The sequence below is a fragment of the Aythya marila genome (assembly GCF_965140915.1).
Source record: "Aythya marila genome assembly, chromosome: 11".
NCBI lineage: Eukaryota > Metazoa > Chordata > Aves > Anseriformes > Anatidae > Aythya > Aythya marila.
The window spans coordinates 20,716,305-20,733,851 of NC_139052.1; the positions used below are offsets into that span (position 1 = coordinate 20,716,305).

Here is a 17,547-nt window from a genome sequence, read left to right on the forward strand (position 1 = left end):
CCCCCCCCCCCCCCGGCGCCATGAAGGCGGCGTAAGTCGGCCCCTGACCCCTCAGCCCCTCGTCCCGGCCCGGTTCGGTGTGGTTCGGCCCCCCCCCGGGCCTCCCCTGACGCCTCGCTCCTTCTCCCAGTAGGGCCAAGACGCCGCGGAGGCCGGCGCTGAAGAAGCCGCCAGCCCCCGGGCCCAAGGATCCCGTGGGGGTGAGTTGAGGGGGGGGCGTGGGTGAGAGGGGAGGGCGGGGGGAGGCTTCTCGGAGCGGGGCTGGGTGCCCTGAAACCCCCCCAGGCATCCCCCGGTTCCCCCCCACATCCCCCCCTTGGCCCCAGTTCCCCCCCCTCACACCCTCCCGTGCCCCTTCTCCCGGTTCCTGGTCCATCCATCCCCCGATCTCCATCCCCTCCCTGTTCCCAATCCCTTTCTGAGCTCCCCACCGGTCCCTGTCCCCCCCCCACCCCCTTTTTTTCTGACCCGTCTCCCCCCAGGTGTACTGCAGGGTGAGGCCGCTCAGCCGCCAGGACCAGGAGTGCTGCATCGAGGTGATCAGCGAGACCACGGTGCAGATCCACCCGCCCGATGGGTACAGGGTATTCCGCAATGGGGAGTACCGAGAGGTAAGGGCCTAGGGCTGCCGGGGGTGGGCAGCAGCCCCTTCCCCCCTGCCGGGGTTCCCCTCGGGCTCGTGGGGTCCACCACAGCCTGTGGGGCAGTGCCTGTATGGTTGGTGTGCTCTGGGAGCCAGTTTCCAAATTCAGAATGATGAGGGGACACCAGGAACAAAAGTCACACCAGGAGAGACTTAAACTGGACATTAGGAAAAAATTCTTTACTATGAGGGTGATTGAACTGTGCAACAGGCTTCCCGAAGAGGTGGTTGATGCCCCCGTACCTGCCAGTGCTCAAGAGATGTTTGGACAATGCCCTCAGTAATGTGCTCTAACTTCTGGTTAGTCCTGAAGTGGTCATGGGTCAGGCAGTTGGATCTAATCTTTGCAGGTCCCTTTCAGCTGAACTATTCAACTCTAAAGTAGTGAAATGGCGCGAAGTGGGAAGTAGGAAGCGGGTCACTTATTCCAAGTTTGTGCTGGTACTTGACCAATATCATGTTTCCTAGGAAAGAAGGGCTTAGGCTGCATGCATAGAATGAGGAGCTGAAGTGCTGTAGTGATGAATGCCATTTGGTTGTGAAACAGTTAATTACAGGTTCCTAGCATGGGGATGTAGCTCGCAATGAGGCTGTCTTTGGCTTTCTGTGGATAAAATGCAGTGAATGCTAGCTGGGATGCTGAATACTTTGTTTCTGATTTCAGTATGGAAGAACCTTGAAGTTTATAAAGTTTTCTTCAAAGTCCTAAATAAAATCGGCAAAGATTTTAAAGTTTTGTAAACAAACCTTTACTCAAAAACTCTTAGCTCAACTATTTATTTGAATTAGTGTTTTGATGAAAAGTGGCCAGATTGATCAAAATGTATTGAAAACCCATCCTGGACCTGCCTGGAAACTGAGGCTAGGCTGGAAAAAGACATGAACTTAAAAGAAGATGATTAAAACCTGGAACAATCTGGATTTGGGCATTGTGGGTGTTGCTTTGCCCAGTGCCTGCATAGATGATGATTTCAGCTCAAACAGGAACTTGAAACTGAAAACTGTGGGCATGGGAGGTCAGGCTGTGTGATCATTCCAGTTATTGGGGACTAAAGTTCTATAAAAACTCGACGGTTGCTGTTCTTTGTTTTGCAAATCTTATTCCTAGACTAGTCGTAGTGGAGCAGCTGCGTGTTCAAACACTGGTGTGATCCTGAAGTAGATTTTGTCATTCTGTTAAGCTGATGGAAAGCTGCTCTAAAGAGTGAAGCATTTTGAAGCAATGGCTTCTGGACAGGGAAATGGGAGGTTTAGGGCACTGTATTTTCTTTGCTTCAGACGCAGTATTCGTTTAAAGAAGTGTTTGGCACCCTCGTTGTTCAGAAGGATGTTTTTGATGTGGTGGCTAAACCTCTGGTGGAAGATCTCATTCGTGGGAAAAATGGTAAGGAATTACTTGTTCTCTACCACTTTGGTGTGTCTGCCTTTCCCTTTTTTGTTATTGCTGTCATTTTGCATGTTTTCAGGTTTCTTAGCTTGTCTAGGTAAAAATCTATATGCCTTGTTTGCAATGGAACAGTTGTGGTTCAGCTCCCCTGTACAACTGCCCTGGGAGCTGCTCTTGTTTTTCAGTACCTATAAACTTATTTACCTGTGTTATGGAGTGTGTGTTATGTGCGTCAAGGAGTAATCTTGTACACTGTTAACAGAAGAAGCATTTTTTCTGCAGAAAGGGATGATTTATTCACTTAAAGACTGACTGCAGAAACAAATCAATCTGTCCCGGTTACAGTTTGATGTCTCAGTGTTGGTCCTTGAGGTATCTGGCTAACATCAATCTCCTCAGTAATATCCAAAATAAATCAGGTCTCTGCACGTGGGGCTTAGTGGCTTCCTTCTATTCTCACTTCCAAATACAGGAGAAGTACTGTGACTTGTAGTTGAAGTGTGTCTCGATGAGTTGGTATTGACTAGGAATGGCTGCTGGTGGGCTGGGATATCTACTGTTAGCTGCTCCAAAGGAGTCATTGTTTTTTCCCAAGTGTATTTTACCCAAGACAGATGGAGTGTGAATATAATCCAGCTTTTCTGAGACTGAGCGTGACTGCAGGACTCTTCTGCCTCTCCTAGGTCTCCTCTTTACCTATGGGGTGACAGGCAGTGGGAAAACACACACCATGACAGGGTCTCCTGGGGACGGAGGACTTCTCCCCCGGTGTTTGGATATGATCTTCAACAGCATAGGACCGTTCCAGGCCAAGAGATTTGTGAGTAGTTTTGCATTTGAAAAAGATTAAAGTGTTGAACTCCTGACTTAAAAAAACAAACCATGAGATTTGAAGAGGCAGGCCTGGTATCTAGAACAGACATTCCAAGAAGGTCTGTGGTCTGGTTGTCCTTGTCATTGTCACATATTCTTTAATTACTTGGTTTCCTGTGGCTTTTGTATCTTGTGACTAGATTTCATTCCTCGTCTAAAATAATTGAGGAGGTGCTGTTAAGTTTTTCTTGTGGTAAAGCATCTCTGATTATTATTTTTTTTTTTTGCTACCTAAATATATTTGAAACAATACTTGAAAGTGTTTTCCTTTTGTAGTAATCAAGCTTGGAAGCTTCTATGAAAACTTTGTATTTTGGAAACGACTGTTAGGTGTACGTGGAATTAGCCAGCACTTCAGGTGTTAGTGAGGGGGTGTGGTATTTGCTGGTTGCCAGACAGCCTGATCAAATAGCTTGTCTTCTGCTGGCCAAGGTGTGGTATTTGCTGGTTGCCAGACAGCCTGATCAAATAGCTTGTCTTCTGCTGGCCAACACCTCATGTTCTCTAGTGTTTATCATTGCATTGTCTGAACATGTTCCCTCTTCAGGTTTTTAAGCTTGATGACAAGAATGGTGTGGATGTTCAGTGCGAAGTAGATGCTCTATTAGAGCGACAGAAAAGAGATGCCATGCCTGTTCCAAAGACTCCATCTGGCAAGTGAGTAACTATTGTAATGTGCAGAACAAATTACTTCATGTAAATGTTATTTTGGAGTTGTGATTTTAAATTACCTTGGTGTCCTTATCCTTCCCTTGAAAAAAGGGAAGTATATTAATGAAAACTCTTTTCATGTGGTTTGAGCAATTGCATAATTAAGTATTTAAATTCTCAGACTTAAAATCAGGCAGCATAAGGCTATTTTTTGTACACATTTTCTTGTAAGTAAAATGCTGTGATTTGACAAAGTAGTGATACCATGAGCTTAACCTTAAGGGTGTTTTGCAAAAAAAAAGTGATATTGCTGAATGGTGGGTGATCCAAATGCTAACTATCCAGGAATTTTGCAAGGCAAAATTCTTACTGCAACCAAGAACAGCACTGCTGGATGGAAATTTATCTTTTAAATTTTTTAATCTGATGGGACTCCAAAGTAATGTGTTGTATTTAGTGTTTCTAGTGTGAGCTTTTCTGTACTTGGCTCGTGCCACCTGTCAGTAGACTTGCTTTTTGACTGTAGTCACTGTTTGACATGACATCTGTCTGTGGATGCTCCTTGTAATCACTTGTATGTTATCAGCAGGCGCCAAATAGAATCCTAATTATAAGATAATTTCTACATTTTTTTCATTCATACCACAACAATACATATATGACCTCCTGGAGGAAGCTCCCTTTGAGAGATAAAACCAAAGTCAGTAGGAATAATGATATTTGTAAGCTTTGTGATACTTTTGTGAGAGCTATGTTGTCTTTGTGGCTGTTGTCTTGTCAAGTTGGCTCAATTCATTCATGTGAATTGCTTCAAAAAAAAATCACATGGAAAAAGGTGATGAGTAAGGAGTTCAGACAACAGCATTTAAGCATGCCAAGTACTGGTGGTTGTTCTGTTGATGCTAAGACTTAGTGCTCCCTTTCTTAGTATAATGGAAGGCAAGTAAATATTTGTTAGGCAGCGTTGTATCCTGCTGAGGTTCTAAGTCTGTTCGTACTATTCCTAGCTGGTGAGTGCAGCTTGAAGAGTAAGCCATTCCATAGCTGACATTTTTCTCTGGATAACTCTATTGGGCAGAAGTTGCTATTGTTGCTTTACAGTTGATGTAAGCTTGTGTATCTCTTCGCTCAATGCCAGTCATTTCTGTAGAAACAGAAATGAATAGTCTCATAAGCAAATTTCTGTTTTTTTGGGGGGGAAGGTGTGTACTTAGCTGCTGCCTAAAATCAGTGAGTCTTGTGACTTTTGGGAAAAGAGTTTGCAAGTCAAACTTAGTTGAACGTATTTTTTAATTCTAAATCCATTAAAGAAAACATGCATATCTACAGTACATGTGTTAATTAAAGAGTTGGCTGATCTATAAGGACCAACTAGAGCAAAACAAGCTATTGCACCAAAACACCGAGAGCAGTCTCTGGGGTACTGCTTTGAAATGAGTTTGAATGTCTGAATGCTTTTTAAAGAAGAATTGAAATTGGGTTTAGTGTCTTGCTTTTGTCCAGAAATCAGCCTAGGAAAAATCTTGCATTATTTCCACTTATGGAAGCTGCAGTGCATTAAATATGAAATGATTTCAGGCAAGCTGAATGACTTAATATTTTTAACCCTGTTTTTTTGGTAGGTGGAACAGTTGCAACACTCCTGTGCGAAATGGTGACTTTATGTATGTGCATAAGCATATTTCCACTATTGAAAAGTGAAATTTACTTTCAGTAGAAGCAGAAAATAGACTGACTCCCTCTCTTCTTGCTTAACTAGCAAATTTAGACTGCTCTTGAGGCCATCTTGCTTCTGTATGAGCGTGTGCATGTAGAAAAGCAATAGCTGCCGTTCAAACCAATGATTTCTAGTAAGAATTGCAATTAAACGTGGCTTCTAAATTAAAGCAGTAGCTGAAGTGTAACTAATCCTTGCTGAATGTGTGTCCCTGTACTTGTACTTCCTCTCACATCTGCTGTGTGGATAACTGACGTGTTCAGTCTGAATTTTGTACTTAAAAGAAAACTTGCTTGACATGTAGTGCTGCTGTGTATACACCTGCACTCAGTTTTATTGTTCTCTCTCCTTCGCCCTTAAGACCTCCACAATCCAAAATACTTCGTGAGGACCAGAATCACAATATGTATGTCACAGGATGCACAGAAGTAGAGGTGAAATCTACAGAAGAAGCTTTTGAAGTGTTTTGGAGAGGTAAATGATCTTGAAAAGTAACTGATCATATTTAGTACAGACATGTAGTCTTCTACGCTGCCACACTGAAAACAGAACTGGCTTTGCTATGTGGCAAGTCTGTTAAATGAAGCAGACTTCTGGAGGGTATGTTTTTTTCTTTTTAACAGGTCAAAAGAAGAGGCGTATTGCAAACACTCAGCTGAATCGAGAATCTAGCCGATCTCACAGTGTGTTTATTATAAAGTTGGCTCAGGCACCCCTGGATGCAGATGGAGATAATGTGCTGCAGGTGAATTCTGGGGCAGGCTATTAAAGAAGAGCTGTGTGTGTGAATGTATGTGTATGTAAGTTAGAAAAAGAGAATCTTGTAATATGGCCTTCTGAAACAGTTTACCTTGTCTCAGAAATATGCATCTTGATCGTTAGAAGTTTCATTTTGAAGTAAATCAAAACTATGACATCTCTGAAGTCTTTAACAAAGTTAGTCTCATTCTTTAACAAAGAATGTAAGAATCAAAGACTTAGAGGCTTTGAGTGAATGCACTTGTTACAATCTATCTGGTGGCCTAAGACAGAAAGGATTCGATAAAACTTATTCACACAAAGTGGTGCATAGTTGGATTGTGAGGTGTGTATGTTTTCTTCCAGTGCACTTTAAAGTGCAGGGAGTAGAACGCTAACAATTTGCCTTATGTTTTGTCTGTAACAGGAGAAAGAACAGATCACTTTAAGCCAGCTGTCCTTAGTTGATCTTGCTGGAAGTGAAAGGACTAATAGAACAAAAGCTGAAGGGAACAGGTTGCGAGAAGCAGGTATGTGCCATGTTTAGAAAACCTGATAGTTTATATGCTAGAATAGGTTTACTAGGAGACAACACTAATGTAAAGAAACATTAGGAACAATGAGTATTCTGTTATGATCAGTGATTTGGCTTGACAGTCTTAATCCTCCAGTTTGGAAACTAGAAGCTTCTTCATAGAAGTTATTAAATTCATGAATGCTTCAGATTATTTGGAATGATTATTAAACAAATATGACTTAAGGGTCCAGGTGGTTTATCTTTAAGTAGACTGCCAAATAATTTAAGAATGTGATCCAAATAGCTGCTTACAGAGCTTTTTTTTCTTTGTTATTTTAAGGTAATATTAATCAGTCACTAATGACATTAAGAACATGCATTGAAGTTCTACGGGAAAACCAGATGTATGGAACAAATAAGGTATGCAACCCATCATCTAATTATCTTTTGATCTGTCAAAAAGCTGGTGTAACATAACCTTACCAGAGCTTTCTTCTACTTTACTTTCAGATGGTTCCGTACAGAGATTCCAAGCTGACTCACCTCTTCAAGAACTATTTTGATGGTGAAGGAAAAGTGCGTATGATTGTATGCGTTAATCCTAAAGCTGAGGACTACGAAGAAAGCTTGGTAACTTTCTTGCAGTTCTTATCTCATCCTCACCTACTCATGTCTCATGTTCATGACTGAATTACTGCACTTGTTTAGTAGGTGGCAGGAGTGGTAACTTTTTGTTGCTTAGACACTTCAGGTAATCAGGTATAATACTCTAGGGCAAATGTGTCCTCTAAATCTTACTTGTCCACTTAAAGTACAACTACGACTTGTGTGTAATATAGGTAGGAAGCTTCTCTTATTTATAGCTGTCTAAATAGTCATATCTAGGTGTTTTATCCCCACTATGACAGTACTTTCTGGAAGTTAAGATACGTGCACAGTCAGGTTTGTGATTCCTTGGAGGCTGAAGTAGGGAAGATCTTACTGGTAAGATTTTTAGACATTCAGCTTTAGATTCCCAGCCAGGTATCTTGCCAAATAGTTGAGATTATAGCTTGTTAATGTCTTTGCTAGAACTTTTATTGATCTAAAATGTCACTTTCAAATTTAATTTGGACTGCTGTAGTTTAATTGCTGAGTTTGCTTCTGTTCTTTTGCAGCAAGTCATGCGTTTTGCCGAAATGACCCAGGAAGTGGAAGTGGCAAGGCCTGTTGATAGACCTCTGTGTGGCTTAACACCAGGGCGGCGCTTTAGGAATCAGGCCTTCAAAGAAGAACTTGCGCGGAAGTTGGAGATGCGGGGTGGCCCCATCAATGGAGGTAAATACAAGAACACTGGGTGTTTGCAGCACTGGCTTGTGCTGTTCTTAGGGGGATGAAGATTTCCTTAAAACAAATTATTTGAGCCGTAAAGGCACACAAGGAACTGCATCAAACTGTTGGTTGGGAGCCTTCTCTGTAATAGTTACATCTGAACTGCTCTTTTCATACAGTGGTGCTACTTATGCAGTAGTTGGGCTTCACTACAAATCTCAGAGTAATTCTTTATTGGTGATGAGTTGAATTCATGGTCCCATTACTGCAGCTCTGGAAAAGAAATTGTGCTGAAGATGAAACTTCGATTTTTATTTTTTTGAATGCTCTGGATCTACTTTAGAAATCAAGAGTTGCCTGAAGGTGTTATCAGGGAGTGAATCAAAAATATCACACTTAGTCTTTTCTCAATGCTGTCATCTATTCTGAAAAACATGTAGTTTTAGTTATTCTGTCTGCTTTAGAATACTGTGCAATGATCTGTGGCTATGCATTGTTAAATGGAAACTTTCTGCTCTGTAGCTTGCTGACAGACTTCCTTGGCTTTAAATCTTACAGAAACAGAAGAGCAATCTGCTTCTGAGATATTTTTGCAGAGCTTTCCTCCGTTGCCTTCATGTGAGCTATTGGATCCTAATGATGATCAAACACTTCCAAAGCTTATTGAAGTCCTGGAAAAACGCCATAAACTACGACAAATGTTGTCAGATGAATTTGCCAAAAATGGTAAGAATTTTAACATTGATGTGGAGTTGGATTTTTTTGATGCCCTTGTTACTACTACAGCATCTCTTCTCTTGTCTAGATTGAAAGCTTGAAAAGAAAACTTTGAGGTAACAGAGTAGCTGGTAGTGTTAAGTTGGTAGGAGAAGAGAACAACTCCTTTTGATGCTATGGGGATAGGGAGAGAAGGTAAAGTGTGTTGTCTCTCTTGCAGTGCTTGCATTTAAGACTACGCTGCAAGAATTTGATTCCAGTGTTATATCCAAGGAAAACTATATTCAAGGAAAATTGTCTGAAAAAGAGAAAACAATAGCAGGACAGAAAATGGAGCTAGAACGTCTGGAGAAGAAAATTAAAACTTTGGAATACAAGGTTGGTTTTTATATTGCTCTAAGCTATACAACTCCTAAGCACAACATGCATTTTCTGTCTCTTGTTTGGCAAGCTTCTTGACATCAGAAGTGCTTGTAAGATGGATATTAAAGACAAAGTTAAAAGTACTTTGTGGGAATCGTTTGTAATGAACACTTCTAGCATTCTGGTTTTGCTACTAGAATCCTAGAATCATTTAGGTTGGAAAAAGCACTTAAAAAGGTACTTAAGATCAAGTCCAATCATCAGCCTAACACTAGCACATCCACCATTAAACCATGTCCCTGTGTGCCAAAGGTGAGGCCTTTCCTAATACGTTAAGAAGGGCAACTTTTAAGAAGGTTGTAAAATCTGAAACTTTCTGGAATCTGGACGACTTATCTTATATATTGGTACAACAGTGAATATATTCTAGCACATCTTGACCTGTTGTTCATCCTTTCTTCCTCCAGATTGAAATTTTAGAGAAAACTGCTACAATTTATGAAGAAGACAAGCGTAATCTTCAGCAAGAACTGGAAAGCAAGAGCCAGAAACTGCAACGTCAGGCTTCTGACAAGCGTAGGTTGGAAGCACGACTGCAAGGCATGGTGGCAGAAACGACCATGAAATGGGAGAAGGAGTGTGTAAGTACACTTCCATAAATACTAGAGCTAACGGAGCCATGCTGAGGGGAGCTGGGGAGCTTGTTCTTGTGAGGGCTTTGAGTGTGTTTTTTCTTTCGTAATAGCGTTAAGACTGAAGATGAGTTTGTCTTTTTAATTACTGACTTGAACAGACATTTTCATCTTAACTTTTATAAATGTGGTATGATAGGATAAATTCCTCAAGGGCTTGTGATACAGCTAGAGTAGCTCTCCTGAGTACTTCCATTTTGCTTCAATATCTAAAACTTGTTCTTCTGGGTTTGTGGCTCTCTGGGGAGTGATTCTTTCATTCTGTCAATTGTAAGTAGAAGCCTAATATTGGACTTTTCCTCCTTATCCTCATGTAAACTCTCGCTCAGATATGCCCTTGATGAGCAACAAGCAAAGGAATTCTAAAGGATTACCTTAAACTACTGTGGTCCTGTTTTCTGCTTCAGGACCACTGATGGAGCTATAGTTAGACAATGCTTCAATTTGCCACTAATTTAGGAAGCAAAATGGTACTGGTTTATAACATGGTTTATAAGCATGGTACTGGTTTATAATCTGAGAAGTCTGTCTGTTTAGCTTGATTATTTTTTGTAGCTTGTATCTAAGTGGGGGAAGAACTTTGTTTCCTGTTCAAAATTTCAGCACTACTTGTGCTTTTGTATAACATGCTTCATGCTTTTCCTCTCTCCCCTCTAGGAGCGTCGTGTAGCAGCAAAGCAGCTGGAAATGCAGAACAAACTTTGGGTCAAAGATGAGAAACTGAAGCAACTGAAGGCCATTGTTACTGAACCAAAGAATGAAAAGCCGGAGAGGCCTTCACGAGAGAGAGACAGAGAGAAGCCTATTCAGAGATCCGTGTCTCCTTCACCAGTACCTGTAAGTTACCTTTAAAGTGCTCCTTCATATGGGGACAAACACTTATAAGAATGAACTAAAATGCAGACTGCTTTTCTTTAGTGGCTAGAAAATAGTTTCCAAGCACAGAATTTGGATGACTAAGCTTCCTTTGAATTCTTCCTTCTCCTTTTGTATTTATCAGTGTGCTTTATTTGTGCTCCTGTCTCCTAATGCTCCTGGAACTGGAAAAACACGATTCTTAATGGTGTCACTGTGACACAGGAGCTCCCCAAACCCCTAAGCTCAAATAGCTGAACTGAATACTGACAATATGCAGAGTGACACTGTTTGATTGCCTTACAAGTTGACAGTTCTGTATGTTCATTAACTTCTTTCCCATTCTCTCTAGCCTTCTAGTAATTTAATCACTCAAGTCCCTAGCAGCCAGCGGCTCGTGAGCAACCCCCAGGTGCACAGACGTTCTAATTCTTGTAGCAGCATTTCTGTGGCTTCCTGTGTTATGGAATGGGAGCAGAAAACCCCTTCGCACAAGCATACCGGTGGCACTTCTAATGCAAGGAGTAGACAACAAGAACCAGAACAAAGTAGAGACTATAACACCTCAGACAGAAGGCGAGGGATGTGCTGGACTGGAGTCATTGAGGTTCCCAGACGTAGAGATGAGCTAGAAATAGAAGAGGATCAATGCTGCAGGGTTAGTGCTGATCCCGTCAAAAGCTAAATGTAGAAACGTAGCATTGCTTAGTCTGGCTCAAAAGTTCATCACAACTGCTCTCTTACATTGAGCACACTGAAACAGGGAAAAAAATCAAAAATTTCTTATAGCACAGTACTATTTCCTTGTCTTCCTATTATTCTATTTAAATTCTTAATTTGGCATGTAAATTTTTTAAAAGCAGTGAGTCTATTTCCTGTTAGTGTGTAGATAGCTCTTGGAAGGAACTCTGAACTAGCTAGACCTTTTTCCTAGCTATGAGTGTCTTTGTTTTAATTCGTCTGTCTCCTCAAATCTGTCTTGCAGCATGCAGTTTACCATAGTCTGGGCAGCTTAAATGGTGGTCTTATGAGCCATATATGCAAATGTCTACTGGAAATAGAGCTTGGGCAAATGTCTCACTTTCACTGTTAAATTCAGCTCTCTTAGAATAGTTCTCCTAAATTTTCCTGTCTGCGTTAAAACTGTGGGGCTTTGCTTACAGCTGGGAGATGATTTTTTCATTAAATTGTTGTGTGCAAATATTTGTATTGGTGCTGTCTCTATCACATCATAGCTCTGTCGCAGTGGCTCAGGTAAATCCAAGAGAATTGTACAACACCCTGCCCCCTCCAATCAGCCTTCTTGAGAGAGCTTCTCAAGGGGGAAGAACTTATGGTAAACTCTTTTTTTGTCAATGTTTTCAAAGTTTACTTGCCAGCCCTTTGAAATGTGGGATGTGTGTTTAAGCAGATGCTATTCCAATTAACTAATAAATGAATCAGCAGCAGAGTAAGGGCTGTATGTGGTCTCTCCCACAGTAACGTGTGACTGGTAGCAGTGTCCTCTCTTTAGAACATACCTTCTAAGGCACCCTGGCAGAATTATTTCCCCAACGTGCCAACCAAAATAAGTACTTGCCTGCTAAAAGGGGGAGGAGGGGATCTTGAGGGTTTTCTCCAATTTTAATTTAAACTTTTTCTGAAAGCCATGTGTCTCTGTACATTTAATTTTTAAGAGCTGCTTTATATTTGTAAAGGGCAAGGCCCATCTCAAGTCTATTGCTAAAAGAAATCCCAATTGCTTCTCATAACCTGAAAATACAGTGGATGGGATTTGCTTTCATAGCTTTGGGTTATCTAACCTCACTCTGACTTAGAGGTCTGTAAAAATTAGTATATAAATGAGAGTCTGCAGTACTTCTCAAATGCCCGCTCAAAGGTCTTGAAGAGACCCAATTTTTTAAACAAGTTTCCTGAATTTTCTGGTTTTCCTGAGCAACTGAAAATGTTCATGACCATGAAATTAAAAACGTACGAACTTCAATCACTTCTCATGGATTTCCAACAGCTGAGCTTAGAAGCAGTAACACTAGCACAGGGGACACTTCCTTTTTCTCTGCTCTGTAAGTATTATGAGACCTAGCATCCTGTAGAGATGTTGGAAATCCATACTCAGCCTGCTTCCTTTGCTACCTCATGAAAACTCCTTGATCTATGAATGAATCTGGGGAAACATTTCCAAATTTCTTTTTTCAGGTTGGTTAATATGTTTATAGTAATCAGAGTTAATCTGGAAATTTAGAAGTGCTACCAAAGATGAAGATGTTCTCTCTGTGGAAACTTTACTATGTAGGGAATGCAACTGATTGGATAACACCTAAAATTTACAAGAAATAGGAATCGGCACAGAAATCACGTTTAAGAATCCTTTAAGAGGCTCTCTGTAATGCTGCCTTTCAGGATGGATTCTGAAAGCAGTTCGGGAGCGAAGCTTTGAACTTCAGATAAATGCATCTTAACCAGACCTGTGAAATTCGCTCTGCTAATGATATCCTTTGAGATGTTTCTTGTGTGCTGATCTCTTCTGATTCTCTTCCACTCTGATCAGAACGCACCTCCGGTTCGTCTCAGGCACAGACGGTCGCGCTCAGCTGGGGAGAGATGGGTAGATCATAAACCACCTTCTAATCTGCCCACTGACACAGTCATGCAGCCACATGTCCCTCATGCCATCACGGTAGCGGCTGCAAGCGAAAAGGCACTAGCTAAGTGTGACAAGTACATGCTGACGCACCAGGAGCTAGCCTCTGATGGGGAGATTGAAACCAAACTAATTAAGGTAACGCAAACACCTTCGTAGTGAACTTGTGATAACCCTGTCAAATTCCGGATATGGCAATGTGTTTGTGCTGCAGGCTTGCAGAAGGGTATGATGCTTAACTCACTGTGCTCAGAAATTGGATTTGGAAGTTTGGTGCAGTTGGATTCAAGGGAGCTTTGAGAGTCTGGAAATGCTCTTCTCGAACTTTGTTGTTACTTTATGCCTACCATTAGAAGCTTGTTTCTCAGTCACCATTTTTCCTGGAAGTAATTAAGTGGTGTATCGTGTGTCCATGTCGTTCCCTCCCCCCAGTAAAATGCAATAATCCGTTTATAGTGGAAATTTCTTAGACTTGTGGCTGCAGCTGATCTTGTGGAGTCAGTCTTGTTGGAGCAATGTTATTTGATTTCCATTAGTGGAATAAGTAAGCTTGCTGCAGTGATGGATGCTCAAATGCTCCGGAATGTAATTCCTAATAATCAAACTAACAAGCAAATTGGTGAGATCACCTAGGCTTTGAACACTAACAATGGTTGTGTCCCAAAATGCTGACTGTGCTTACCTAAGGCAAACTGAGAGCTATTTGTAAATCATAACAAGAAGCTTTTGGTTCATTTTTCCTTTGGTTATGGGCCTTCCAATACTGCCTTATTTTTATTTTGAATTTTATTTAAAAAAAAAAAAAAGCCCTCACTCCTGTACAGTAACCTTGTAGGTCTGAGCAGTCTCACAAAGGTAACAAGCCTGTTCGTGTTGTTGAATGGAAGCATTGAAACTGAGCCTGTGACATGATTTCTGCATATCTTATAGCAATAACTGAATGTTGAACAGACAAATCTCTCATAGTGACTGTTCTCTGTGTATCTTGCATGATCATCAGGGTAGATGATGTTCATTGTGCCTAATCCTACATATAATGGGGGAGAATGTATTTGTGCATGTATGCTTACTGGCTACTAACCTGAAAGGAAATTATAGCTGTAAGCACTTAATTTTTTGTGTGGGAAGTGGCACTCTAGCTGACGTAATGACTTAGTAGCTGTAACTTGTTAAATGATTTTGGCTTCCAGGGTGATGTCTTCAAAACCAGGGGTGGTGGACAGGCTGTGCAGTTCACAGAAATAGAGACACTGAAGCAGGAATCTCCAACAGGGTGAGTTCTTAACTTTAGGCTCTGACACTACTTCAGTAGTGCACGACTAACTGATTCTTGTCCGAATGATTAAATAGCAAAATGTGTCTAACCTGAAATCATATAAAGGTAACCTGGAGGAGCTTTCAGGTACTGGAGCCGCTGGTAAGGCTGATCTGTTGCTGAGAGAAACGTATCTCATTGGAAAGTATGAAATGTATTCTCTTGTGTTTGAGAATCTATCAAAATATGTGACTCTCCAGTAACATTTTTTCCCTCCTTACTCATCCTTCAGTCGAAAGCGGAGATCGTCGCCTTCTAATCCTGATCCACCAGAGGATGCTGCAGACTCTGAATGGACGGATGTGGAAACCAGAGTAAGCTATAAAGGAAGGGGGGAAGGATGGAATGTGTCATGTTTGATCTGGATGAGGATTTTTTAATGTTGATAGCTAGGTTGGGGTTAGCAAGAGAACTAACTGCCTCTGTGTCTTCTCAGTGTTCTGTCGCAGTGGAGATGAGGGCAGGGTCTGCCCTTGGACCTGGGTATCAGCATCATGCTCAGCCCAAGTAAGTGTCTCTGCTCTGTAGTTTGGGCATTGTCTACTTTCCTGGCAACATCTGAAGTGAGACAGCACTTCTTTCCCCTTGATATTGCTGCCCTTCCTGCTTTGGGTTTGGGATGTGCTTTAATGCTTTAAGGTGAACAGGCTTGTTCAGTTCTTGGAAACCCTGACTGTGTGAATCTGTAGGGGACTGTCACCCAGAAGACATGTTCTTGCGTGGTGTCTATAGTCATTGCAGTGAGCAGAATGTCAGGGTTTGATCTTGTCCTTCTGCAGCAAATCAGAGTGGACTAACAGGACTGTAAAAAGCTGGGGACTGCAGCATGCCTGACAGGCCAAAATTGGTACAGGGTTGGCGATGGCAGTGGCAAAATTCTAAGCTGTATCCTGCTCTGGTCCCTCTAGCCTGTATCAGATGCTGCTGTAGTAAAAAGTACTCATTTTTGCACCTTCAGATAAATTGTAATTGAAGGTTATAAATACCTTAGCATCCATTTTGAAGGAATGGAGGGAACTGAGGCAGTCATGGGATATACCCAACAGTACATTTGAAAGTAGCTAATATTTCAGCTGCTAGCTGCTGTGCAACTGCCAAGGCATCTGCTAAGGAAGCATGGGCATTTAGTCATGCTAGAAGAAATTTTCCTCTTCGAATGTGTAGATAACACTGAATATTTCAGGGTTCTCTTATCATTCCTTAACGTGGTGGGGTCAGGGTGCCAAACATGCAGCAAGTGTACCAAATTGGAAGCCCCAGTCTCTAGTAAAAGTTGAAATGATCTTGCAGTTTGTAAAGCTGGTGCCCACGGTTTGAGCCCCACATCTAATAAAATCTTCCACTTATAAAAGAAATGCTTCAGATATGATAGCTTTGCTAAACTAGGTGTTGCAGAACAGAATTCAATATCCAGACTTGGCCTCTTGCAGATAGGTGCTGGCAGTGCTGTGGAAGCCACCTATTCAACTCAGGGGAAGAAAATGTGCAGTTTTGCAAGACATGTTTACAGGCAGGAGAGAGGGCTGGAGAGGCAAAGAGGTATTTGTGAGGCTGAAATGAACCAAACTGATTGCATTTGGAAACAAAATGGTAAAAATTAGTAAGACGCGTACTCACTTTGCTGTGTATTGTTTATATATAGAGTTTGGAACTAGAGTAGAAAGGTATTTAGGGGAGTGTCCTGAAATGGGTAATCTCTGAGCTAAGGTCATGAATGTGTCTGTCACCATGTTAGTATACACTCTATTCAACTTCTCACTGGAAGCTGGACCTGTTCAGGTTGGCTGCTACTACTTGCAGCCTGGCTACAGCTTTGTAAAATGGTAGTAGCTCATTTAGTTTGCCTGCATATTGAATTGAAGCTTGTATTTATTTAAACTTATTACACTGAAATAAAGCTTTGTTTTAAGCTCATGGCTATCTATTCTGGGGGGGGGGGGAACCAACTGCTTCTTGATAAATAAGTTGTTTGCTTGTAGCATTTGTTAGCACAGGAAGTATGTGATATGTGTACATTCAACTGGAAAACTGCTGCTGTGGAAAATCTGAAAGTTACTTGACTTTATTTTCTTCTAGGCGAAGAAAGCCATGAACGTAATGTACTGCTGCGTTGGAATCCTGTTGATTTTTATCAGACTGATGCTATCTGCTGCCAGTGATAAACTAGCTGGTTTGTTATCGCTGCAGGCTTCTATTTTTATAATGGCCTGTGCTAGGCAGTAGCTGGATGGGAAATACTGTCTGCAATCCCAAAGAAGCATACGAGTGGGTGCATATATTTTCAGTAGACGGGGGTGGGGGGGAAGGGCTTCTGCCATTAACGTGCTGTGGACTTCTGAAGAACACCTTCTGTCTTGTATGTATGATGCTTTTGTTATTAAGATGTATCTTTATAGGCTAATGACACAAGGCTTTTGCCTTGGGTATTTTTTCAGCTTTTATATAATACACTTCTTTTCTGGTCACTACCCCTTCCTCGTCAGGTCCTCTGTTTTGAAGAGGCATAAATGCTGCTATTTATTTAGATGCAGTAATGCACTTTAAGAGTGTTCCTATGCCATTTCGTATTTTATTAGCTAGCAACAGCTTGGTAATATGAATTTCTTCTTGGAAGAATTACCTTTTGATTATTTAATATACAAATCAGCTTGTGAAAACAACTTCAATTTTCCTGCCTTCATAGTAACAGAGCAAGAATACTGAGATGAGTAATGATGTCTTGACATCATAGCTACTGTATTTTGTAGTGCAAGTAAGTAATTAAATATTTTACATCTGTAGATATGGGGTAAAAGGGTAGTGTGCTCACAGACGGTGAGAACTTTGTATGTGTGGCTCTGCAAGCATGTTAAAATAAATACTTTTATTCAATGGCTTTTACCAACCATGTCCTTGTTACGTAGGAGTACACTAAGCTACAGAAACGAAGGTAAGCTTTGTGGCATCATGACTCTCTCATGCAAAGACGTGTGAATGAATGCAGCTTTTGGGAAGCTTCTGGAATTTAAGCCAAGGAATCTGCTTGGATCCCACGATGCGTTTTAGGACAAGCTTACGTTCAATTCTGCAAACTGCTCTTAAGGGCAGTTGGTTGTTCTGAGTTAATGACTGCCTCGTTAAAGATCTC

The 17,547-nt window shown here is 41.4% G+C and overlaps 1 protein-coding gene across 1 annotated transcript; it reads left to right on the plus strand.

The window, feature by feature from the left end:
- On the plus strand, positions 1-17,269 carry KIF23 (kinesin family member 23). The gene is made up of 24 exons (XM_082769173.1): positions 1-31; positions 131-200; positions 483-611; positions 1,922-2,027; positions 2,714-2,850; positions 3,451-3,560; positions 4,141-4,158; positions 5,177-5,218; positions 5,633-5,745; positions 5,895-6,016; positions 6,437-6,539; positions 6,867-6,946; positions 7,037-7,156; positions 7,684-7,843; positions 8,396-8,563; positions 8,775-8,932; positions 9,385-9,558; positions 10,267-10,446; positions 10,817-11,122; positions 13,013-13,243; positions 14,296-14,378; positions 14,653-14,734; positions 14,857-14,927; positions 16,497-17,269. The coding sequence occupies exons 1-24, from the start codon at positions 21-23 to the stop codon at positions 16,510-16,512; spliced, it is 2,790 nt and encodes a 929-aa protein (XP_082625299.1). The 5' UTR covers positions 1-20; the 3' UTR covers positions 16,513-17,269.
- Positions 17,270-17,547: the final 278 nt, after the last annotated feature.